Source organism: Ictalurus punctatus, chromosome 3 (genome assembly GCF_001660625.3).
Source record: "Ictalurus punctatus breed USDA103 chromosome 3, Coco_2.0, whole genome shotgun sequence".
NCBI lineage: Eukaryota > Metazoa > Chordata > Actinopteri > Siluriformes > Ictaluridae > Ictalurus > Ictalurus punctatus.
The window spans coordinates 23,343,155-23,370,911 of record NC_030418.2 but is presented as its reverse complement, the minus strand read 5'-3'; the positions used below and the strand labels follow the sequence as shown (position 1 = coordinate 23,370,911).

The 27,757-nt window shown below is 37.8% G+C and overlaps 1 protein-coding gene and 1 long non-coding RNA gene across 2 annotated transcripts; one reads left to right on the top strand and one right to left on the bottom strand.

Annotated features, from left to right (window-relative positions):
• Positions 1–314: 314 nt before the first annotated feature.
• Positions 315–25,809, bottom strand: dtx4b (deltex 4, E3 ubiquitin ligase b). Its single transcript, XM_017464004.3, has 9 exons — positions 25,414–25,809; positions 24,975–25,189; positions 15,557–16,634; positions 7,468–7,529; positions 6,472–6,633; positions 6,246–6,307; positions 4,318–4,638; positions 4,136–4,225; positions 315–4,024 (listed from the first exon to the last, which is right to left on the bottom strand). Coding segments are annotated over exons 1-9 (2,220 nt in total). The 5' UTR covers positions 25,416–25,809; the 3' UTR covers positions 315–3,796.
• Positions 6,472–9,088, top strand: LOC124627699 (uncharacterized). Its single transcript, XR_006982180.2, has 2 exons — positions 6,472–6,597; positions 7,462–9,088. It is a non-coding gene; the product is annotated as an uncharacterized LOC124627699 (long non-coding RNA).
• Positions 25,810–27,757: the final 1,948 nt, after the last annotated feature.

Sequence of the window (27,757 nt, the reverse complement as noted above, 5' to 3'; positions counted from 1 at the left end):
TTTTCACTCATTTTAATGTGCCTTCAAATAACCGAACATCTTAAATGGCTGCTTAAACAGCTGGAAACTGAACCAAAGACTAAATCCCAAATGGCTTAGAACACTACATAGACTGTAAACCAGTATTAGAGTAAATGTAGGGCACTAAAGCAGGATGTAGGGAGCCATTTGGAGGCCAGACTGTAATATTAATCATGCACAAGACAAAAACAAGTTGCAAATTTAAGTATAATATAAATAAACTAGAAGAACATATAATGCATACTTCAATTGTGCACTGTATTTATTACAAAAGAGTCATAAGAGAACTCAAGCAACTATCACTCATTCTTTATTTTTTGTCATTTAATAACATACCTCAAATTGATGTATTTACATTCCCCCAATTACTATTTACACACATTTTGTTGTTTTGATCCTGCATTTATCCAAACTTTCTGCAGTGCAGAAAATACCATTTTAAAAAAGCTAAATGTTATCCATTTCACACACGTTTCCCAAACATAACTGTGAATTATGTGAGATTTCTGCTGTTTAGGTGTTAACGGGAAGAGGGAGCTGACTCTGCTCAGAGAACAGGACATTTTACACAATCAGAGAATACTACTTTTAGATTCCTTTTCACAAAGAAAAGACAATGACAAATACAGAGATGTACAAATACAGTGTACACTTTCTGTACACTTCGGAAAGTCTGGGGAGTTCTATAACCTAGTACCGGAAGGTGTGAAATGTTTAATCTGGAATGGGAAGAAATAAAGAAATGCAGGTACTAATGCACTAAATATGTACCGAAAAGAAAAGCATGCAGAAAATAAGAAAATAATTGTACCTTAAATTAGGTCAGAAAACACACCATACATACACACACACAAACGCAATCAAGCGCAATTGCATGCATACAGTAGACATCTGTTCTCACACATGCATGTTTCACTCTTACAGAGACACAATTATGGCACACACTTGGGTCAAAGACAGAACGACAGAACAGGTCAATTATTGACTGAACACACAAACTGGATAACAGACACAGGGGGTATGGAAGAAGGCAGTGCAGCACAGCTTGGAACACACACAAAAGAAAATCTAAACTGAACCAGTAGAGGCCACACTTACATTAAACTGCAAACAGATCCCAACAATTCAGTTGTGAATCTAGAATAGGTTTAAATATGAAATTTAAGGGTATTTAGATTTGCAGCTTTAATACACTATATAGTCAAAAATATGTGGATGCCTGACCATCATATCCATATGTGCCCATTCAAAAAACATGGGCATTAAAACTTTAAATTTAGTCCCCACCTAGGAAGGTATTCCATTAGATTTTGGTGTGTGGCTGTGGGGATTTGTGCATATTCATCCACAAGAGCATTAGGGAGGTCAAGGAATGGTGTCAAGTGAAGAGGCCTGGTGTGCAGTCAGCATTCCAATTCATCCCAAAGATGTTCAGTGGAGTTGAAGTCATGGCTCTGTGCATAACTTTCGAGTTCCACACTTCGCTTTGAGCACAGGGGCATAATCATGATGAAACAGGTTTGGGCCCTTTGGTTCCAGGGAAGGGAAATCTTAATGCTACAGCATAGAAAGACATCCTATAAAATTGTGTGCTCCCAACTTTGTGGCAACAGTTTAGGGAACACAGACCTATGGGTGTGATGGTCAGGTATCCACAGACTTTTGACAATATAGTGTATTACTGTTTTGAACAACTATCTTTTGATATTTAACTTCCATACAGCTGCTTGACCTTCCATTCTTTCCTTATTACCTGTTTAATATTAACCTCTTCGTATTAAGACTCTTCTACTATACCAACAGTAAACATATTAAAATCCTCCAGCTCCTCTTATAATAGCAAGTGGCTTTTACTTCCATTGGTCTGAGTCAGTATGTTTACATGGATAACAATAATCCAATATTAACCAGATTAAAACAATACTCTGATTGATAAACTACCATGTAAACAGCAGTTTTTTATTACCTTAATCCGACTAAAGGCATAGCCAAAGTAAACACAAATCAAATTAAGACATGTGGAGTATTCCTGTTTTAGTCGTATTATCGACGTGCATTACAGACATGTACACACCTTAATCACATTATTAAAGTCGTGTGGGAGTTTTCACAGCATTCTGTGACAGGACACCTACACACATGGCAGTGCTCAACCGTTTGACGGCAAACAAGAGAGCACAGCTGCGTCTGAAACCGTGTACTTACCTGCTATATAGTAGGCAAGATACATGTATGTCAGCTACTATATAGTAGGAGAGATACATGTATCTCAGCTACTACATACTAGGTACATACATGGTTTCGGACATATCCCGCGGCTTCAAGCAGTCGTCTATTTGCACATATAGCATGACAAATAATTAACTGCACCAGAAGCGTTCGTGAAATTAAAAATAAAACACCCAAAACTGTATACGGTACCATAACGAAGACAAACTGTATGTCGATACATGAAATTCTGGAAGGAACGTCGGACGGCATGGCATGGGGATGTAATGAAGTGTGCCATTAATCAATCTATGTTCTGTAACATGTAAAACGGGAACGTGAAAGGAATATTCTAAAAGCGACTCGTGTACACCTTAATCACAATGTTGTCTTATTCAGAATAAAGACAATAATTAGATAATTGGTGTCCATGTAAACATAGTCAATGTGCTGTATCATATACAGATTTGTCCTCTCTATCACTGTGAAAAGCCAGGACATTTTAATCATACCCAATACCTCAAAGAGGCACTAATATATATATTTGATATGGAGAAATTAGGGCCACAAAAAATACATGTAAACCCTAAAAAGGATATTTGACTTAAAAAACAAAAAACTAAAACTAAAAACCAACAGAAATCTTTTTCGTCACTTTTCAGTCCGCACTAAGCATTCACTTATTCTACAGAAACTACACCGTAGGTGTTTACAACTCTGTGACAGGGTAGTTCAACAGATTCAGCATTCTGAGCCACACCCACATATCATCGTCCATGACTCTTAAAAAAATAATGCAATAAAGTTTTATAGGAAATGAATCTAATGGAATGGTATTACATGATAACAGCAATCATGATACAAGTTAAGCACTCAGGTCTCAGATTATATAACTCAATCTTATGAAATGGTCGTAATAAGGAATGTTTTTAAGGAAATGTGAATTTTTTTGAGGGCACAAGGCTTTCCTCTCACCTTCACACAAGCACACACAGACACCCCCCAACCTTCACTACAGCTCTATCAAAATGGATACCTAATTTATTAACTTATGAGATGAAAACTACATTCTTTGGCCTTTCTTATTCTCATTCTTCTGCTTAGGCTCCCCACCACAAGTTTACCTTCCCGTACATTTCCAATTTCTCTATTCAGTGTACTTTCTTTTCCTTCTGTTGCTGAACCTTTTTCATTTCCTTTCTTTCAACACTCCATCTTCTTAGCTAAAAGTATTAGTGCTGCCTATTTATTAATCAATATCAATAAATAAATTAGAGGGCCAGGAATACATAACCACAGCTCTTATTCATTTATGCATAACATTTGGTCTACAACTGAGCATGTCATTTTTCCCCTCATTCACTCATTAATTCAAACACACAGTCACTCTAGGATGCACACACACACGCTTTGTGCCTACGAAACCACTTTTCCCAAAACATAAAATTTCCTAAAACCCAACAAAAAAGCCTAATTGTCCAGTTAGCCCCCTCCCATTTTAAGTCCACTTCTCATAGCGTCAACCTTTGTTTGAACTCTATACTCTTTCTCCTAGCTGTCCTGTTCTTCACAGCTGCTGTCCATCTTCCTCTGTCATGCCTTGAGCCTTCAGCTCCTCCAAAACATTGTCCAGGTAGCCGGGGTCAGGGTAGCCATGACCTGTGAGGTTGGAGCCAAACTCGGTTTTATGATGGATCTCATTCCAGATGACTGTGTCAGACTCGCCCGTGGTGCTAGACGTACCCACTGAGAAGATCAGCCTCCTGTCCCATGCTACCAATAAAAGTCTTAACACCTATGAATACAAATTCATAACTTTAGTCAAAATGTACTATTACAAAATGCAGAAGAGTGAATCAAATTTTCCTGCCATTAATGGGAAATGAAAGGCTAAGTAGCAACACACCTTCCGTCCTTTCTCACTGTCTGGAAGATAGCAGTGGCGTGGAAAACCTCTTGCTGTGAAAGGCTTTCCTGGGTTTGGGTGCTCAGAGCCCTTTAACAACAAAAAAAAGTTTACATATATAGAATAAATGTCTTACTCTTTGTTAAAAAAAATTTTGGTCAAGCAGTACATGACTATGTTACCTGTATGCCTGGTGGTATGTTGTATATTATGCGAATAGTTTTGCAGTCAGGGTGTCCTGGAAGTGAGTGAGGAATGACGTGGTATTCCATCTTCCCAGGTGGCTGGTTGCCCGTCTTCACACCATAGATCGTCTTGCATGTGGGACACTGCAAGCTGCCATCTTTGTTGCCGTTGTTGTACATGGCTACCAGGCACTGTAGATGGTACTGATGGCCGCACTGTGTCAGTCGACCCACTGACTCTGCGCGGGACACGGCACCCACACCTGGGCCTTTATAACCAGAAGGGCCAGCCAAAGGCTCCATACAAATAGTGCAGTCCTGAATCAGGGATATTATTTTATTAATAAACAGTATATAAAATTGCATTTATACACTCCTTATACTCTAGCCACATCTACGTGGTTTTATTCTTTAAAAATGTGCAAGAACACAAACCATTACACAATAGCAATATTTGTATCCTTCGTATCAAGTGATATTGGCTAACTAAGTGAAATCATAAAGACCAAATTTTTCAACTCCATCTTATAAGCAGGGTTGGGAGGGTTACTTAAAAAATGTATTCTGTTACAGTTACAAATTACATCATACAAAAATTTAATCAGTAACATAATCCAAGTATCACAATATGAAAGTAATGTAGTTTGATTACTTTTGGACTACTTCAAGACCACATATGTAAATAAAGTCAAGAGAAATGCAATATGATCTAAAATACTTTTATTTAGAGCTTATTTTAAGCTTAAAAACACGTTCAATATATGGATTTGTTTTAAATAAATAAATAATACATCACTGTCCCTAATGCAGTTAACATTATATCACAAAAGCTAGGGTAACCATATTTTGGTTTTCCAAAAAGAGGACACCATTTTTTTTGCTTGAAAAAAGGTGGGTTGGCTTAATAGCGTTTAAAACAGTGTTACTATGAATGCAGACTTTAATACAGAGAAAAGCCACACCATTAGCATCACATCAATATATATAAATAAAATTGGTTTCAATCTGACGACGTTTTATATTTTTTACAACAATCTTTTGAAAGCCCATGGAATAAAAAATATATCAGATGCCATGAGTCATTCACACATTTGAATGACCATGTAATATGAAGTAATGTGATAACAGGAAATTAAAAATTACCTTATATGGCCATGGGCATTGTTTCGACGCCGTACATAACAGTGCTTCACCTTCGCACGCTCGCTGAGAGTAGGCTAATTCTGCTTGAGAGGCAGAATTTGGCCAATAGTTGCTGCAAGCCTTTTAGAATCGACCAATTGGTGTGCGAGAAGGCGGGAATTACAGAGAGAGGTTAAAGCAATGCAAATATGCGCACACATGATGCAGTATTAGACCATAAGCACATCATAATGAAACTAAAGCCGAATCCCGGACATTTTCTCAAATTTAGTTGCTTTTTTAGAGGTTTGAAAAAGAGTACGTATGGTCACCTTAACAAAAGCGTTTCAGAGAACAATTTGTGTTCATTTCTACCAAATTAACTTTGTGCAAAATTTATTTGCGCGTGCACCAGGAGGTTGTGAGTCATGTGAGTCACGACTGGCAAGAGAGAACCAGAACTATATCAAGCAGTTGCCTATATTGTGTTATGTCATAAGATAAATTTCTTTGGTATTAAATGAAAAAACATTTTTAATCCTGATAGTATTCCAATTTTTTACTAAATATACCTATAATCTGATTTCTTTGTTTTTTGACGTAACTATAATGGATTACAGTTACCATTTTTTTGTATCCTGATTACGTAATGCCGTTATATGTATTCCTCCCCAAGCTTGCTTATAAGCAATATATGGTAAGGTTTATGCGGTTTCTTTAAAAGTTCAGGTCAATGATCATACAAGAGCCAATGCCAGAGCACCAAAAGAGTGAAGAAAGGGTGAGAGAATGATGTGTCATACCTCTTCAGGAGGATTCCTGACTTTCTGTAGGTATCTCTTCACTACCTCCTCTGGAGTCTTGCCTAGAAAGGGAACATTTGTGTTTAAGTAAAATGTAATCTTATAAATTGTTATATGAATCTCAGCAATTCTTAACAAACAAATAAATATTATTTTGTAATTGAATACACAAAGTTGTAATCTGTATGTATGTGGAACTTATTTGTGTGCATGTGTTGAGCCTTACCTTTGCGAGCCTGTTTTTTGCTGGTTTTCCGGCAGCAGTGTCCAAGACCGGGGATTGGTTTGATGTCACTCTTGCTGACAGGAGGAGGGTGCAGAACCAGTTTAGGAGGACGTGTCAAACACACAGGTAGCCCTGCTGCACTCATCAGAATACCTGTGATTCCTGGAACACATATACATATAGGAGCGGTATACATACATGGTGAAAAAATGCATCGCAATGCAAAAATGTGTGCAATTTTGTGGAAAATAATTATGCATGTAATCCAGTTGCAGCAGAGCTCCCAATCTGTGCATCCTATAGAGTTAAAAAAAAAAAACAACATATAGAGTGCACACTGGTTATGTGATCATGTTCTTCTTTCATGGAGAACCTGCGAGATCTGTACTTGTGAAGTTTGATAGCCCTGGATTGCGGCGACCATCACACATAAGTTACATGATAATACAACCATGTTATAATAGTTAAAAACAAGCTTTTCACTAGCTTTCCAACAACACCAAAGGTTATGGAAATCGAGCACTTGAGCTGACTTTGGAGCTCTATTTCTGCTACACAACTCATTATGTTTCAGTCAATCATTTTCAGAGACCAGAAACCAAGTCAGACACTTGGTTTAGTCAATCAAAATCGTTTTTTTTTTTTTATTTCATTGTATACAGACAAAAATGCACATTGTTTTGCATTGTTTATGATTCAGAAATAAAAAAGAGGTCTTTTCAGTCATATTTTTCCTTAATTCAAATTTAGTTAAAAATATTCTGAGAATTTAGTAGAAATCATAAAGCCAGTATTGTGAAGCAAATCATGACCAGAGTGTACCATTACACCCATAACATACACTGATTATGTTTTTTTTTTAATTAACAACTTAAGAATTTCCATTGTTTGACATTTATTCTTGTATCAGTCAGCATGTGTATACATGTCTCTCCCATTTCCTGTACATTTCTTTGTGTTAATACGTCAGTTGTACTTATATTTTTACAGCCTTACCTGCTAAAGCTGGATGGATGGGACTGGAACCATTAAGATTCTTCACTGGCACTGTTGGCACGCTAAGAGCAACAACAACAATAAAATCATATGCCATTTCTGAGATATATAAAAAACATTAAACCTTAACATAATACACTAATCAAATGAACTAATGTACATACACAAACAAAGAGTTAAATCATGTTTTTCACAAACTGGCAGGATGTGAACAGATACATTTGACATTGCTGAAATCCCATGTTGGCTGTACTAGCAGACCTGGATTTGAACAATGAAACTTATTATTACAGAGCATTCCAGTTGCTGTGTGTCTATTGACCTGGATTACTAAAACTAGTAAGAATACTAATCCCTGTAAATAGTAGCAATTTTTTCGAGTGTGGCTGTCCACATACAGCACTGGTACAGTTGTAACACTGTCCACATAAACATTCTGGTGTACTACTTATTATGCTAATACACTTTGTTTCCATTAACATTTTCCTTATTTTAAAGTGCAAGTATAGTACTTACTGAATATGTGTGAACACAGTCATAATTATGGTGTATCAATTTCTATCCAAATTACTCAATTAAGTAAAAATAAAAATAGCCCTGTTCATATATAATAATTTTAAAAAATACAAAAAAATGGAAAATGTTAAATGTCTGTTTGTGTCTGAATCACATGAAACACATTGTCAACCAAAGTCTGCATATCTAAAAGTCTTCTGGTTGTCTCCTGCTCTCGTACAGCCCTAATCCATTATTTTCCATCTGGGGACTGACCGGACAACACACAAGCATCACATCTGCAACAGATTGTATGTACGTCACAAGCTATTGCAATAACAGCCCATATAAACACTCTCCTACATTTAGACACACACACACACACAAGCCTACAGACATATTCAAAAACGTTAGCACCAACAGCTTTTTACAAATAATTGCCAACAGCATATCATGGCTCAGAACTACTCCTTCAAAGGGAGACATTTTTTGGATATGCATTACTTTCAATAATAGGGAGGTATTAGAGAGTTTACATAACAGGGTGAAGGGCAGAATAACAGACTTTGCTGTTCATTTGTGAGGCCATTTAATATGGACCTTGTGACCAATGAGAGAATCCAGATTTTGCTACTTAAAGCTGGTTCAGCTGTTATTTTTAAAATTGCAAATGGTCAGTATGTGGTGTTGACCACCAATGAACATAAGGCAATTGTGGTGACTCCAATTAGCCTTTTTTTAAAAATAAAAAAAAATCAGCAGCAGCTTTACAATATTTGTGTTAATCATTGCTACAATTGATCACAACATGAAGACGGATCAGGAAATGCATACATTTTTGTACACATTTCAGCTCTTTGCCTTCCTCACATGTGTATATTGATATCGAGGAAGGATGGTGAAAATGGTTCAGTATCATCTTACTGATACCAGTTTAATAAAAAACAGTTAATATAATGTGTTTCAGATGCACAGCTTTGTTCTTCCACACCAGCTATTAAAATTTGTTTAGTAATACATTATCTATTGTTATTCATTATCTGTTTATAAATACAACCTTGTGTATTAGCAGAGTGCTTAAACTGCATTTTGAATAGCTGGACAGGAGCAATATGAGACAGATAGGTGCTTGGGAATGTTTAGTCACATTTGATCCTTCATTAATCTAAGAACCGTTAGCTCACGGTCCCAGCTGCCTCACTGATACACAGATGCAAACAAAAGTGTGGACTCTTACCATCACACCGACTGGTTGAGGAGACATAACAGAACCAATGATGAGTGGATACAATGATTTGTGTTTTATGTGGTAAGAACAAAGGAGTAGATTGAAACAGGAATATAATGTATAAGATTAACAAACAGGAGGGGAGGTCATAAGCACTGGTGTAACCTGGTCTAGGCATTCGGGGCTGTAGCCCTGAAGATTTTTTCTTTCGCCCCAAATAATTCTCCACTTGGACCGGTTTGTCACTACGGAACTAAACGTCGGTAAAAGAAGACAGCCTGTAATTTTATGTCTTCAGTGAAAGGAAGTGAGACCAATCAGACAGGGTTTGCAATAAAATACCTGGAAATACTCCTGTAGCTCACACAATCAGTGTAAGGAAAAATAGATATACGCTGGTTTTGGTTTGTTTATTAAACCAGTAAATGTGTTGAACCCGAAACATTAACATCCTCTCATGCTGAGCGGGAAGGTGGGTAAATGTCTGAGTTCGTGAATATGTATAAATTATATGAATATGATATGAGCAGAGCATAATGTACTTCGTATGGCACTGTAGCAGCTTAACCCGTACAGTGAGTTGTGCCTCTCCTTGGCTAGCGACTCCAAACAAGCCTAGTCTCATGTTAGATAGTATAGAAGAATTTCTTTAATCAGATTTTGGTTTAATAAATATGATTATTTTGTAATCCATCTGGGCCAATCAAAAGTTAAAATAATCAGAGTGATAAGAAATGTTTTAATCCATCAATGGGCGGCTGTGGCTCAGGTGGTACAGTGGGTTGTCCACTAATTGTAGGGTTGGAGGTTCGATTCCTGGCCCACATGACTCCACATGCCGAAGTGTCCTTTGGCAAGACACTGAACCCCAAGTTGCTCCCGATGGCAAGTTAGTGCCTTGCATGGCAGCTCTGCTACCATTGGTGTGTGTGTGTGTGAATGGGTGAATAAGACACAGTGCTATATAAGTGCACACCATTTACCAAAGGCCTAATAATGACTTTGAAATGTATTTCAATCATGAAGTGAGAGTGACAATTAAAGATGATTATGTTGTAATAGTACATGGAATATTTTATTAATCAGAAAATAATAAGTGAATATTCATGGAGGTGAAACTAGGACAAATTGATGTAATTCCAGCTTGTGGGAAATCACTGAGCACACATTTCTCACTCGCAATTTGTATCTTTTTCTTCCCAGTTTGCTAATTTGTTATGTGTCATTTCTTAGCATGTATCCACTATTATTGGCAAGCTTTATGAGTGGTCCATTGTTCAAACTGCAGAAGTTTGATAAGTCTGAGAAATACAGATAAATACTTTCACATTAACGGCAATTCAAGGGCAGCAATTGCTTGAATGGTTGGTTCATTATAATTTGCAATGAAAAACACGACAACAACAACAAATCCAAAATAATGCCAAATAGGCACTTTTACATTTTGCTTTTAAACCAAATCTTCCACCATTGTCTTGTCAGTCAGCTCACCTCTCTCTCGTTACGTGATAAATGAAATCTGACTCCTGCTGATCTGTGCTGCGACTCTGACTCATCCGGGTCATGCTGAATTGAGCAGACGCGTTCAGTTTTTAATTGTAGCATCTGCACTCTAACTGAACAAAATTCTTTTTATTACTATAAAAAAAGCAAAACGACAGTGGGGGCGGTGCTCCGGTGGGCAAGTGATGTAATCGGTGTGCGGCTGAACACCATGTAACACCAGGAACAGCAACTATCGCAGCAAGCCTACCACCTGTGTTAGAGAAGATGCACCAATGTTCAAGGATGTATGTGTGTGTTAGTATAGTATATTTTCCAAAGCAAATGGTACATGCAAGAAATCAATTGGTACATGTTAAGAAATCAAAAAGAGATCTAATCATGTGTGACCAACATATGAGTTATTAGAAAAGAATCAGTATATTACTCAGAGAAACTAAAATCAAAGTAGGTCAAGCTGGTGTGACTAATGTGTGAAATCACTGAATGCACATTCCTGCATTGGAAAGTGTATCTTTTTCTTCTAGGCTTTCTCTGTCATTTCTCAGAGCAATCTCACTCTCTGCACTTGCTTAGAGAAATTGAGTCTGTACGTAAATAAGTAAAATAGAAACTATTTGAAAGATTAAGCTGGCTGAGCTTGGGCCTCAGTTATAGATAAGATACGAAGAAAGAAACATAATTGTGTCAAGATGATAGAAACATTATTAAAGAAAATAGGAAGAATCCTGCCTAATTAGATACATTTTTTAGGACTGTATTAAAGCATGAGCATTGATTATATTTGTCAGATGATCTGCAGACATCTCGGCTTTTATGATCTTTCAATAAAACTCTATTTTTTGATATCCAGAACCCCTTGACTCTGAGGGGTTTTACGTTTGCAAAGGTGATTTTCCATGACAATATTCAAAAAGTTTTAAATTTGATCGGTTTGGTAGTCTTGCACTGATAACACCCGAGTTTTATGATAAATCCAACCTTTTGTTGGATCTACTACAGCCTTACTTTTTTTATACTCATGCTCTTGCTATTACTATTCCAACTCAAACTTTCCAACTTGTAGATTTATCAATTTATGGTATTTTCCAATTATAGTGTTTTTTTTTTAAAATAAAGATTGAAAGAGTTGTCGGAACCGTAGTGGTGGTGACGTTGAAGTCATGTGACCGTGGTGTAGTTCATTTATAACCTAACATTAGCTTTTTACTTCTGGCGATTGTACTTAGGATTCGAAATTCATAAAAGTTGTGTTCACTTGTGAAGATTATCTTGATGAACAAAACATGTAAAAATCATAAACTTTTGTTGGTCACAGAGCTTATTTTCTGTAATAATCCAAAAGTCAATGGAAAAATCCAATTTTCTCACAGTAGAATTACCTGTTGAGAAAACAGCTTTTGGTTATGTCAAGATCACGAGAAAATTAAGTAGAGATCATGAGAAAACACCAAAGGAAAAAAAATTATAATGCATGGCTGCTTAGGGCTTCCATACGGCTCAGCCCCTGATGATTAACAGTTCAGCTAATGCTACTGGTAGTAAGTAAAGAATAGCAGCATGAGATTAACAAGTATGGTTGCCTGCTGTTAACAAATAAGTGCTTGCTGTACAGCTTTTATATGAAATGCAGACTGTATTCTTTCACTTATATCATGGTCTTTAAATAGACTCACTGCTACTCAAACAGAGAGATACTTTACAAATGTATATACAGCCAGTGCTAAAACAATTAGCAGAATTATCTGATTCCTTTTCCACCTTCCATTATTACTCACACCTCTTGTTTTAACTGCAGATAATTGAATCATTAATTCAGCACTGAATAAAAACTTAAGAGACAAGAGTGTTCACAATTGTTGCAGAAAGCCATCTGCTAAAGTGTGAATCAAATTACACTTAATAACAAGATTATAATAATTTGACAAATATGAGTGGTCAGAGATTGTTATTGAAAAAAATATATATATTGTTCTTGGAAAAGAAAATTGCATTTAGATCCATGTCTATACAAGAAAGGTTTGAGATGAAGATTCAGTGTTAATGATAAGGCCCAAGTTCTCAGACTATTTAGTTTTGCAATTATCTAAACTATCAGAAGACAAATATAACCATCAGCAGTCAAACGTTTCATTCTATGTACTGCTAATTTAATTTCAGACATGATTAAATAAAAAAAAGGTCATATTATAGATACAAAGCTGTAGCTCTACAAATAGAGCATTGTTCATAACATCTAAAGCAAAAACCAAACAAAGCTTTGCGGTTAGTTGGCATTCAGCATCAGCGTCAGAACGAATCTAACACGAGGTCATAAGGCTTCCCACAGAGGGGCAAACCCGACCATTTAACAATTGAATCAGGGCAACAAAACTGTATTGAGAAACAAGCAAGCATCTCAATATGACAAGATACTCTCTCATTCTGTCTTTCTTTCACACACACAAACAGCTATGCTGGTTCGGGATAACACGTAGTCTTGAATGGATCCTTCACCATTATCATTATCTCCACTGACTATATCACATAAAAAATCCCTTTATTTCAATTTAGACTTGTTAAGATGGTTCCAGTTTTACATTTATTAATTTACATTTATTTAGTTTTAGCCTTCATCTGTGAGGGTCTAGATAAGCCTTATTATTTGGACAGGTGGGGGAGGAGAGAGCACTTTAGAGAAGCCCAACATTTCAGTGTGGAAACACATGGACACACCCAAACAATGGGAATCGAATTAATTCCATTTTCTACTGGTTTAACCTAAATATCACAAAGTACCTGCCTCAAATTTCTTGGAAAACACTAAGAAAAGATGTCTTTGTTCATGTTTAAAAATACTTTACAGTTCCAGTACACTGACAGAAGAGGAGGAAAATCAGGATTATACTATATCACTATATCTGGAGTAGTAAATGAAGACACTGGAAACTCACCAATAATTCATGCTTTGTAGATTATATGTTGTGTGTCCATAAGACCAACATCAACCTAATTAGAAAGCATTCAGGGATTATGGTTTCCTAGAACTACAAAGATAACATATTTCGCATATTAATTTTCCTCTATTCTTCTCAGCAGGTATTTAACCAAAGCTTACTTTTCTGCAAGTTTTACCATGAGCAGTGGAAGGTGTGTATATGTGTGTGTTGTAACCTAAGGAACAGTTAACTACAATCATTTTTGTTCACTTCCATTTGTTTTAAGGTTCCTTTGCTTTTTATGAATGAGACGAGCCAATAAAACCATTTGCTGATGATCATTTCAGTCCGTTAATTCCCTGTTCCCTACTGTGCTCAAACATCATTTTCTGTGGAACATTCCTTGTTGGCTTTGGCCATTATTTTATTTCCACAGGTTCTAGATAATCACGTTTTACCAGCCTTCCATTAGTAACCAGTCAGTCGTTGCATCTCTCCTCCACAAAAGTGTGTATTGTACTCAAAGCTTCCCAAAAACTCATAACTCAAGATAGGCGTAGTAGTACAATATAATAATGATTGCACTTTTATCCCTTCACATACACATGCACACACTTGATGGAAGCTGCATTGTGTTGCTAATGCTGACTAGGCTTTGCGTCATGCCATTAAAAGGTTACCATAGAAACCCTAGAAGAACACACAATGGGGGTGGGGGTGGAGTAAAAGCCTGGGAAGTGGGTGGAGATGAGAGGGAGAGACAGAAATGTGGGAGGTGGGCAGACTGAGGGAGGTTCAGTCCCCCTGCCAGACTCCTTTCACAATCCTCTTTTCAGAGTTTTTCCCCTTCACTTACTTCAGCTTCATTCCTTCACTGTTCAAATGCTCAGTTCTGTCCCCAGATGGTCATCAAGCCGAGACATGCTGGATGATTTAGCAGTGTGAGAAACACACTCCCCCACACTGCACTCCATCAGTGTGCACACATAAACATGAAGCCTACAAACACTCCCCCAATCATTTTTCCTCTCACACACACACTCACACATACACACACACAGCAATAAGAGGTATCGATATTGACATGCAATAAGTCTGTACCCAGACATTCACAAATGTGCAACATGTGCAAGACAGCCATATTAACTGCACACACACACATGCACGCGCACACACACACATACACACACACACACACACACACACACACGCACACACACTGTTGCATGCCTGTGTCAAAACCTATGAAACGGAAATGAGACCATGAGAATCTCTTGGTTCTCTAAACCATAACCAGAGACGCATGACAGAAGAACAATCACAACGTTCACAAGTAAAGTTGTTACTGTTTAAAATTTTCACAGTATGATAACCTGGTCTAAGAACATCACAGTTATAACAGTATCACGTTATTAAGGATCATGATGCGATCATACACCATGAATAAACTTGAAACCGTGGCACTGTAACAATAGTACTTCACAAGCAACACCACCACAACTCATCTAATCACAATGAAAGAGCACTAAGACAGGGGCAGATTTAAAATCATGCAGAGAATTTAACCAATCAACAAAACTTGTTTCTTCTGCAGAGGAAGAATCTGTAGGTCTTTTTTCTGTGCATTATGTTGTTATTATGTACTGTAAGAACAAATTAAACATATTCCAATATTTTTAAAGAAATGTACTGATGCCCTCAAACTGAATTAATGATTTGGCCTGAGGAGGAACCCAATTAACAATGGGTAATTTTCTCAAACTACCCAACCTGGCCTGCTAACCATTAGGAATTAGGTTGACACTGTCAACAGGTGATAGTATTGCAGCCTGGCAACCAGGAAAAGAAAGTGAAAAAAGTGACCTAAATAGTACATAAATATGAAGCTATTTTGCATCAAAGGAAATATTATAGAGTGTAACAGACAAAAGGAGCCATTTCTCACCCAGAGGCAATGAGTGCCCGGGATTGTGCCATGGCAATTCTTTGTAGCGCTGGCCGGCTCAGCCCTGCCAGACTGGCACGAGGGGGCAAAGGTGCGGCACAGGCTGTAGAACGCTGAGGTGGAACGGCTGTTGATGCTGACGATGAGGATGAACTTGACGTGCCGCTTGTAGCCACAGTGATAAGTGTTGCAGTTGGCACTGATTGAGAAGAAGATGTTGTTGAGGTGCAGCTTGGCATAGATAAAGACTGCTGATGTGATGCTGGTGGAGGTGGTGGAGGGGGCAAAGATGGAGGAGGTGGACGATTGGAGGACAGTGAAAGAGTGGCAGTGTTTGAGGAGAGCATGGACAAAGACTGAGCAAAAGCAGCAGCATTCTTGCGCTCTTGTGAGAGGGAGCGGTTCAAGGACAGCCCATGAGGCAGTGTTTGCGAGTATGAATTTGATATGGATGAGGTTGTAGAGGAGTATGGAAGTGTCCCTCTGCTGGAATTAGGACTGAGTGCTTTTGTGGCTGGCAGTCTGCGTCCTAGTGTTTGTGATGCCATGGCATTTGCTTTCACGCTCAAGACAAGCATACACTGTTGGCAGGCACACGGCTGTCCAGGAGGGGAAATAGATGATATTGAAAGTGTTCCACTAGGGTAGAGTGGACCACCATTTCCACTTGAGCTAGATCCAGAAACTCCAACTCCCAGAAGTGCTCCAGTTGAACCTCCACCTGCAGTGCCTCCACCAGCAGCAGCCCCTCCAGGCCCAGTGCCCCAACCTTGGGAGGCTTTTGGCAATGGTCCAGAGACAAGCGGATAGGTCATGTCTGAGCGTCTCTGGATGCGGCGGCGCCTCTGTGTTTGCTGATTGATCTGAGTCATGCTTTGAAAGTCCACGAGGTAGCAGAAGCCAAGCGGTGCCAGATCCAACCATGGCTGCTGGCGATCCCGTGCCGCCTGCAGGGCGATGCACACCTCCATGTCGTATGGTGTCCAAGAACCCGCATCATTCTCCCACTCCCACTGCCAGCCCTGACCTGGTGCTGAAGTGGGGTCATAGAAACTTCTACGTACTGGCCTTAAAGTACCTGTAAGTAGGAGAAAGAGAAGTCAGAAGTGATTAATTTAACTTCCATAAACTATTTACCAGTAGATCATTCATTGCTTTGTTGACTTTGTTAAGGTAAACACCACTGGAGATACTAGCTAAAGGTCAAAATCTAGACAATGTGCTGGTTGCCTAAGGAAATTTAACCAGCATTGCAAAATGATTCAAGATACAATTTTTATTAAACTTTTTAAAATTATTTTTAAGTTTTTAGTTTTAATTAGAGAATGATATAACTGTATATAACTGCAATAACTGTCCAGAGTCCTTAAATATCTTTGTTAAAATAAGTATAGGATAATAAAAAGGCCTATAATAACATAATAATAACATATTATTACAGTTAAACTACTTAACTACAGAATACTGTTTCTATCTCAAAAAAGAAACGAGAAACAAGACAGGTTTTGGACTACAGTCATGCAAAATCCCAATAATTGGTTGGACGTCAATATGCACAACAGATCAAACTAGTTCTTGTTTGTATATGGGCATACCCAGATCAAACACACTCAAAAAGTGGTTCAGTTGCTACTCAACAGACAGAACAGTGAGATAAGTAAGCTACACAGTCACAATTTAAAAAATAAAAAGTGTCCATTAGACCCATTGAAAACATGCCATGTTTCTTGATGTATTTTTTTCTTGCTCCACTTTACCTGATCAGAATGAAACTGCAAATTAAGATACGGCAACTTGGTATGATTTGATTCTCTCCAAGTGTTTCCATGCTCATCTCATTAGCTACTAGTCTAGACCATAATCACTTGCCCTACTCTCCAGTGATCTTTGTGTTTGGTAAGATAACCTTGTTTTCTTTTATTACCAGATGAATGTAACAGTATTCCCATGATCAGTATGCGTCTATTACTCTTCCTCCCAATGAGTCAACACTAGCGTTGAATGGGTGAACTTTAAGAGTGAATGAAAGGCCTTCAGGCCTCCAACAGCAGTATGCTGTGATAGTAAACAAAGCCTTCACACCTATCTGTAAGCATTGCTCATGCTCAAAAGCCAGGACGTTTTAAATATTCATTTCACATGTTTCAAAACAGTACAGCTTTACCATACCAGTAAACTGATTAGTAACTGGGTTTTTAAAGTATTTTTCTGTTTGGAAATGGACTGGAACTGGAGACACACAAAAAGAAAAAAATGCCAATGAATGTAGTTCTGAAAAAGGAACTCAGTTACATCAAAAACATTGTGTTATTTAACCTTGGTGGACTTTCTGTGCATGTTCTGGTTTATACAATATTTCATTTTGGATATTCACAAACTCCTAAAGTGGATAATAAATCTTAGGTTCTTTTAAATTCAAAAAGTCAATTTAATTTTAATTAACTTGGCTGTTTATCAATAATGGCTAAATATGAGATCCAAAATACACACTCAGGTTTAAAAAAGAGAAAAAAACAGGGGGAAAATTGTGTCCGTTTGCACCATCTCTATTCCTATTTTAAATATACATGTTACTGTTCCTTTTTTCAAAAACATATCTATACAGCCAAATGAACTGGATGTGCAAAACGTACACAATGGTCACAGTGGTAAAGTACAGTGGACAATAGATTTTGTCTGCTGACAGCAAAAATATATTTAAGTGACTCTTCAAAGACTCATTTTGAATATATATATATATATATATATATATATATATATATATATATATATATATATATACATACATATATATCCCCATAATGCAACTATATCAAAAAATGTTCATGTCTACTTTCATATGCCAATCAATGTGCCCTCAGTGATAATGGGAGAAAAAGTGTATCTGTATATGGATTTCTGTATCAAATGTGTGTGTGTGTGTGTGTGTGTGTGTGTGTGTGTGTGTGTATATATGTGTGTAGAAGGTCAATGCCTTAGTATATAATATAGTGTGACATTAGGTTCAGGATCCCAGGACCTCTGAGGCGAGACAAAGCCTGAAAGCAGGTGTACAGAGATGTCCATCTGTTCAATTGTGATCAGCGCCTTGCTTCTGTGACCCCCTGTTCCTCTAAGCCACTTTTCAAATGCTGACTGGTTGAACACCTTATCTTGCTTTATTGCAATTCAAGCAGTAAAAATTTTGAACTGAAAACTTTTATAGCATTAGAAACTATACTATGCTGGAGAAAAACACACAGAGAGACCATCCCTTTTCTAGTATGACTGAAAATCTGTTCAAACACAAAGATACGGTTTTCAATAGAGGGAATGAAATAAAGTGACTGTAATAGGCATGGCAAACAAACAAATTGAACTAGTTTGCCAAAAATATAGCCCAAAATAATCTACGGGCACTATATGATTGCCACAAGTGAATTCCTTTTAATTTACTTAAGTTAGTTCTATAAAGAATGAGTGATAATATGTTTATCGTCACTCATTCAACTTTCTTAAGCTTTTCACTACTAAATGTGTTGCACAAAACTTTTTAATAACTTTTACAGACAGGACTCTGTAAATGTTTTTCAATCCCATGCTCTGAAAAATCTCATTGTTTCATCATGTACAAAAGTAGTGCTGGAAGTGAAAGGAGCCAATAAGACTGCGGCCTTCAAGATATTATAGGTTGTGAACAGAAAAATGTGCAAAATGGATCCCATGGGATATGGTGCATCTAATACTGATACTAGCCTTGCATTAGCTTTGAAAAAGTCCAAATTACTAGAGAGATGGTGGAAGATCCCCAGCCAATGAGCAGTGATGACAATAATCTTAAGTATACTATATTGTGATTTAAGATATCTTTTGGTCTTAACAAGCACAGAGTGCCTTTATTCAGATATCCTTAGGCTTTAAAATAAGGGCAAAATATCAGCAGTTCCCAAATAAGTAATACTATGTCATGGGAAAAAGAGAAATTCAACATTCTGAGGAACAAAAGGAAATCTGTGGTGTCATCAGTAATTGTAGTAGAATAACACTGCCCAACATACCATAAAGCCTGTAATTTACATTATAAGCCTTATAAACAATGCTGCGTGGTTTGTGGCTCGATTATAATCCAAGTGTTTTCGAAAAAGGCATTCACAGCTTGACATGTTTTATACAACCCATACCACAACCATTTCATTGGTCACATTTACATATGTGAAATAAATATATATTTCGACATTTAAATGCAAAATAACTGTGTGTGTGTGTGTGTGTGTATATATTATATATATATATATATATATATATATATATATATATATATATATATATATATATATATATATATATATGTATGTATGTATGCATGCATGATCATAGGCCCATTTTTGCATTGAAATAAATATGAATTTTAACCAAATCAGTTCTCCTTGTCCCTTAATTCATTACTCATTCCTCACATTCCGATTTTTTTCTTCTATTAATTTAATTTATTTTTTCTCTTTTTTCTACTTGACAATGGCTTGTGTGAAACAGTATATGTCTAGGAAATAGCAAACAAAGGCTCCTCTGACAATAAATAGGGGTGGAGGATTTAGTAGAGAAAGATGCAGAAAGGAAATAAACAGACTAACCCAGATCACAGAATAAAACACATTAGCAGAAAACCAAACTCTAACTCTGTGCTCTCCTCAAAGCAATCACATGAAAGTGATTAGCAAAAAGGAAACCTAACCCAGCTTAGTGTGTGTCAGTGTGCACACATTCATGCATGAATTTGTCTGTGTGCACGCATGATTAATCTCTGGCTTTCATTGGAAAACACGCGGGGCCCAGGGCTGTTGAAACTCTGTACAGCCTGTTGCGCAATCAGAAGGAGAAACTTAAAGCCCCTCTGTTTTCTTCTTCTGTCCCCATTTCCACATTATTCCCCTAACCCCCCTCTCAGTCCCTGCGTAGCACTTCTCCCCCCTTGTGTGTCTTTGTCCTGCATTTTTCAACTTGAAAGTGACCCATCTCCCAGGCACATGTTTGCAGGAGAAACTATCCTAGATTAAACTTCAGCATTTGTATGTGTGTGTTTGGTCCAGTTTTATTATTTTCTTAAAATATGGCATGGATCTTGCTGATTTGGACTGGCTGAGTATTATGGAGACTCTAGCACAGTTGAATTATATCTTTAACCCCTTTGACAAATAGAGTTAAAGAGCTATGTTCCTTCTGTTTCAAAATAATTGGCACATGTGTGCGTGCATATGTCTGTCTTTGTGTGTTTCAGCACAAGAGGCTTCAATTGTTCATTGTATTTCTTTTCTATAACTCCTGGCAGTAATGCTGTAAAAACGAGGATTCCTTAAGCATCCTATTTTTAATGAAACTGGTGTAACTGGTTTTGAATGTAACTGACTGTTTTATGCCAATTTCTCATAAGGCACTTAACTCCCTGTGATTAAAAATGCTAGAATGACAAAAACGGGTGGAAATGCTTACTAATCATTGGTGACAGGCAGAAATTATTATCCCATGGCCTAATGCATTTTGAATTGCCCGCTTTGAGTGTCACTATCTCCTTGATAACCTTATCAGATAAGGCACTTAATTCTCTGTTATATAAATGCTAAGCATGACATTTCTTCTTCTTCTGTTTTTTTTGTACTTTTCAAGTTTAAAAAACACATTATTAATTTATAAACATCTGTGACTGAACTGGAGCACTGTGCTCTTTGTGCACACTGTACCAATGGTTAAAATATTATACATTAGTTTTATTATCTGTCTGTAAAAAGCCTTAACAGCCAAGGTCCTTTATGGATATTGTAGTAATAGAGAAGACATTTTAGATTATTACTTCCTACACAGACTAATCTCTGACACCTTAAAGACTTAATAAGCCGGAAAAGTGTCTTCCCTCTCTGGATTGGGTCATTTCAGCAATTACACACAATGGTGTTCAACTGGGAATGATCAGGTCCATACTACTCTTTCTTTCATCAGGGACAGGTATATCTCTCTTTTGTCTTTTAACAATGTTGTTCTCTGATCACATAATTAGCAGGCTCGCTACAGCTAATCTTTCTGTCTTGGTAAATTTCTCCCCTCCTGTTTGCTCTGCGGATTCTGTCCCACGCTCTCCCCTCACATCTGTTCCTCCGATTCAACAAAGAGAGTGGGTGATGGTTTCTTTTCCAACCACCCTTCACTCACAAATGTTTGTAGCCCCCCAACCCCCACTCAAAAGCTGACTTGTGTTCCCTTTCTCTGCCTCTGTGCCTTTCTGTCTTTCCCACAATAAATCCCAACTCAAGGCAATATTCCCACAAAAAAAGCAATCAAAAGGCAAACAATATATAGAGTGCTGATGATTATGATGCTTCCTAATTAAAAACACTCTGTGCCCATACTGTTTGAAATATTGTTTTACTTTTCATCTGGTCTCTCCAGTCTCCTTACTGCGACTCATTTTGTCTCGTCCGTTTTCCCTCCAGAGCAACAGCTGCATAAGTAAGACTTGTACTAATAGGACAAAAATGTGGCTTGAAGAAAAACAGCTGTTTTATGGTGTCAAATTTTCATTCTCTCTAACATGATAGACCAGGGGTCATCAACCGGTGGACTGTGGTTCGGATATGGACCCAGCATGCCTTATGCTTTATTATAGCATGTCTAACCAAGTACTAGGAAAAGACTGTTAAAAAAAAAACTGCCGTAGTTCAGCAATATATTTATACACATTTATATATATATATATATATATATATATATATATATATATATATATATATATATATATATATATATATATGAGACCAACACAACATGTGTTAAATTACTGTCCAATTTTCCAGTCATGCTGTGGACAGGGGTGCCAACATCGTCATTTAAATCTAAACTCTCAATTCTAAACTCCCCAAAGTTTTGTGATTGTGATAGTGGAGTCGGAGTGCTGAGACAAGGAAAAAAAATGAAGACAGGTAAGTTAGTGTTCATCACTATTAAGCATTAATGCTGCTGAAAATGCTTTGCCAAGTTTGTGATATTTAGGCACAAAGTTCCAGAAATTGTTGTAACTCAGCAAGTGATGGGTAAAGTTAATTACTGTGACAGCATCAAAAGTGAATATCATTTACTCAGTATTGGCATTACACTACTAGTTCATGTGCTTATGCTGGCTGTGATATATGGACTGAGGTTATTTGATAATTCTATTGGTCTGCATCATATCTGATGCTCCAAGTTAGGGTAAGCTAGGAGGATGCTTTCACCAGTCACAGTAGGAATGAGTGATGCTAACCTAGACACTCATTTGACTTAATAACATTACTTCAGCATAATACAGAGTGTGGGTTAAAGTTAACAACATTTAGAAAGGGTTTTTTGACAAGGTAATCTGTATTAATTAGCATTAGGAGGATGGGGCTAGGGCAATGTTTCTTCATGTATTCGGTGAATGTTAACGCTGGTTAGCAGGAGCAGACAGTCAGTGGCTAAAGAAACGTAGATATCTAGCTAGCTCAGTAATGTCAAGGCCAAAAGGTTTTCACAAGTTTTAGGTGACAAAAAGAGTGATTAGGGTTTGGGTTGTAATGCTTTCCACTAGCTTTACTGTAATGTAGATTAACTTAATTAGGCTGAGCAAAAGTTTGGCAGTGAGGCAGGAAAATAAATATTCGCAAGCTAGCTAGATTTTCATGGTGAGTCTATGGCACCATTTTGTTCATTGGGAGAGTGGACATCAAATTTGCAAAATTACACAATTTGTGGTTCTTTAACGCAATTTCCCAATTGAAGCCCAAAGACATTTGTCCATATTTTGTAGCTAACAACTAACCAGCACTCTTTTTTGCTCTTTTACAACTTTTCAATTGGAAGGGAGTGGGACTCCCAAGACACTTGTAACAGTGTTCCAAGATCACAGGGAGATTTGTAAGAAGATGCATCAACTGAACACCACTGCAGAAATTCTTTGTTTGGTTCTTAATTTTCCATCCATCCATTTTCTATACCACTTATCCTACAGGGTCAAGGGGAACCTGGAGCCTATCCCAAGGAGCATGGGGCACAAGGAGGGGTGCCAATCTATCGCAGGGCACAATCACATACACATTCACACAACCCATTCATACACTACGAACACTTTGGACATGCCAATCAGCCTACCATGCATGTCTTTGGACTGGGGAGGAAACCAGAGCACCCAAAGGAAACCCCCGCAGCACAGCAAGAACATGCAAATTACACACACACACACACACACACACACACACACACAAGGCCTTGGCAGGAATCGAACCCCCAACCCTGGAGGTAAGACGTGAACATGCTAACCACTAAGTGCACCCATTGTTAATTTATGGCGAGAAAATTCTAATTGTTTTGCTGTTGACAAGAGTTTTCACAACGTGTGTGCATGTGTGAATATTGTATGATAATATCTGCATTTTAAATCTGTCAAATGTTTTAATGATGGATTAAATCGTTGATTGACTATTGATTTTAATAAATGTCACCTGAATTTCATGCAATTGTTTGTTTATTTTTGTGAGCACTTTAGTAGAATTTTACCATACAGACTAATTGCATTTTAGGATAATTTTAGAGAAAAAAAAGAAAGAAAACTAGAAATAAAACATCTGTGTTATCACTTACACATCTTCGTGAAGCAATATCTAACAAACAGAATGTGTTAAATGTGCTAACACACTTATTGTGCTGAAAGCACACATAATGTGTTGTCCATAACTAGACACGCATAATTTAACACATGATATGTTATTTTTTAACACATTTGTTTGTAGTCAACAGTTGTAGCATGTAGCACCATTACAAAACAAAACATAAGGACGTCTTTATCATCATAAACTAATCACTAACGCTTAAGCATTAGGAAATAACTTTTGTCGCCACTAAATCACGTTAGTTTCTTATGTTATCCTATGTAAGCAAGAATTTTTTATGTAACTTTTTTTTAATGTAACAAATTCCAGCTGAACATCCGTGTGGTAAAACAATGCAAACACAAAAAACCGCAAGTTCACTGCAACTTCTCTGTTATTAAGTACCAACTTGTCATGACTGTCACAGTTTACTGGAAAGGGTGTGAACTACAACTCTACTGAACTGTTGCAACACATGACCGCTAACATGACAAAAGCAACCGACAAAAGCAGTGTCTTACTGAGACCTGAGAGGAGTGTTTCTTGCGCTCGGACCACTTCGCACATCAAAGTCTAGACGACGAGACTTGCGCTAAAGTGCGTGAGTGGTAAGTAAGTATATCCAAAATTAAAACCTAACCCAAGAACACAGCTTCGCGGTTTGGACTCTATGAGAATTTCTGGATTATTAAAAACGTTCAAAGAAAAAAAAAAACACGTTTTAAATTTTCGAATTAGACCCTACACAGCGCTGAAATAATCCTTAGTTGAGAGCTCCTTTATCTCACCTGTGTCCTGCCTGAACTGATGCATTGACTGTAAGTCGATGATGTAGGGCGAGAGGCGGCTGTCTGCTTGGCCTAGCACGACGCTCCCTCCCCGGGATTCGCTTCGGATCACCGTCTCGATGTGATGAGACACAGCAGGGCTGTAGGGCCTCCAGCGGCCGTGCTCGTTCAGCCATTCCCACACCACCGCGGCCGAGGCCAGCAACATTGTGTCCCTGAAAGCACCAAATGTATCGTAAAACACACTCTTCTGATTTCAGGCCACCGCACAAACAGCTAGAAATTCCCGAGACTCGACAGGCAACGAAAACAAAACAAGCCCAACGAAATCACTGCAACACACTGTTCAAAAATGTACCCTTTATACTAGAAAAAGCGTACAGAAATCCTGTTAAACACATACTACCGCCATACAAAATGACTGAACTGGTTCACTCACATTTACTTAGCTCACGGCACGCTATGGAGAAAAAGAGCAGCATCTGGGTAAAAATCTCCGTCTGATTTTCATGGTGGCAGCTCGGTTTAAGTGGCGTCAATAATAAGCGATTAAAACAAGCATCAGGTAAACCATTCATCCGAGTCATTCGTGTATATCCACATTTACACCGATTCGGGTTTCCCGTCCATCACAGCCGACGAGTAGGTAGTGCTGTGGCTCGTATCTCCTAAGTGCGTTGACATGTAGCTCAGCCCACTCCGCGCGTCGCTGCTTCGAACAGGAGGAAACGCGCCGAGATGAACCTCCAACGCCTTTACATTACTGACACAGGAGCATATACACCACCGAGTCCGAACATGTCACCAAACACCAACGGCTCTAGACACATCTGCATAAATCTTGCCCTCCTTCAGTCTTCCACACACGTAAAAGACAAACCGGTTTAGCTGGTCTTTTTTGTTGTATTTTGTTGTCCCCAGAAACGAATTCGTTGAAATGGGACTTTCAGACTATATAGAGCTCGAAGTGTAGGAGAACAAATAACAGACTAGATGGGACCGCTTTAGCAATGGGCACCTGAGTCCTAAATTTGACCATTTAGAAGGAAAAAAAATAGCAAGTTGTTTTCAATCATCATGGCACTAACCAGCATATCTTCTTTTTTTCAGGAGAGAATTCATAGGCTACATGAAGAAGACGAAGAAAAAAAACTGCTGTAACTACTTTACTATCCTGTTCAGGGTCAGGGTTGATCCAGAATTTATCCCAGAGCTTAGTTGGGAATACATCCTAGATGGGATGCCAGTCCATTGCAGGTCACTATGCACACACATATTCAAACAGTCATTCATGACCACGGCCAATGTAGCAATGCAAATCCACCTACCAGGGAGATTGGAGGAAACCAGAGAACCTGGAGGAAATCCACACAAATATAGATCTCCACTCAGACAGTAACCCGATCTCAGAATTAAACTTGGGCAGCAATGCTACCCCCAGAACTTCTGTGCCACCTCTTAGACTACATATACTTAGTTAATACTTTTACATGTGTCATACCTACACTCATTGGCCATTTTATGAGACAAACCCATCATACAGGTACACTTTGTAGACATACAGTTACTGACATACTGAAGTACTTGCGTAACCTGGCCTGGGCATTCCGGGCTATAGCCCCAAAGATTTTTTCTTTAGCCCCGAATAATGCTCCACTTGTAGTGGGTTGTCACTTTGTAACTGAACATCGGTAAAAGATGATGCCAGTGTTGTCATTTTGTGTCTTCAGTGAACGGAGTGTTGTATTTTATCTTCAGTGAATGGAGGACAGATCAATCAGACAGGGTTTACAGAAAAATACATGGAAATACTTGTGTCTGATTGGCTGAAAGGTATCAATTCTGCCAAACATTAACTCACACAGTCAGTTAATGTATCAGCAGAATTGCTGTTAACTGGATATTTTTGGTTTGTGGACTGTAACCTAGCAATGACAAAAGTACTTTGGAATGGTTAACTCCACTTGGAATGCTGATCCTCACTGTACATATTGGTGTCTGCATCAGATTTAACACCACACTCAATTACCACACCATTTAGCTTAGTTTGTAGTGTTCTCTACAAGATTAGAGGATGAATTCAGAAAAACTTAGAAACATTTGAGAGGACAGGAAAACTCGTGATCTATGTACATACATTGCCTAGCTAAAAAATGAGGGTTGTAGTTTTTATCTAACATTAGTATATATGTAGCTGTGTTTATGATAAACTTTGGCACATCTGTACTGATCTGTAATAAAACTATAGTGGGAGTTGCATTTTATCAATTGTAATTCATTAAACTGAAATATATAGTAAAATGCATGTTTTATGACTATATTCCCTAGGATACACTACATGTTATGTGGGTAGTGGTGAATCAATAATGAATTATAACTGATGATAATCGTTTTATGATTGTTGCATCGATTCATTTCAATTGTTGCCTTTTAAACTGATGCATCAGTCTAAATCATCAGATTATTACACCTCTAATAAACAGGGCTGTTCATATATACTCATGGAGCACTTTATTAGGAACACCTGTACACCTACCTATTAGTGCAATTATCTAATCAGCCAATCATGTGGCAGCAGTGCAATGAATAAATTCATGCAGATACAGGCCAGCAGGTTCAGGTAATGTTCACATCAGCCATCAGAATGGCGAAAAAAGTGAATCTCAGTGATTTTGACCATGGAATTATTGTTGGTATCAGACATGCTGGTTAGAGTATTTCTAAACCTGCTGATCTACTGGGATTTTCATGCACAACAGTCTCTAGATATACTCAGAATGGTG

Coding starts and splice junctions, on each gene's coding strand:
- dtx4b (XM_017464004.3), bottom strand. Junction 6,634..7,467: donor CATCCATCCAGCTTTAGCAG/GTAAGGCTGTAA, acceptor TATGTGTTCCAG/GAATCACAGGTATTCTGATG. Junction 4,025..4,135: donor ACAGTGAGAAAGGACGGAAG/GTGTGTTGCTAC, acceptor TTGTATTCATAG/GTGTTAAGACTTTTATTGGT.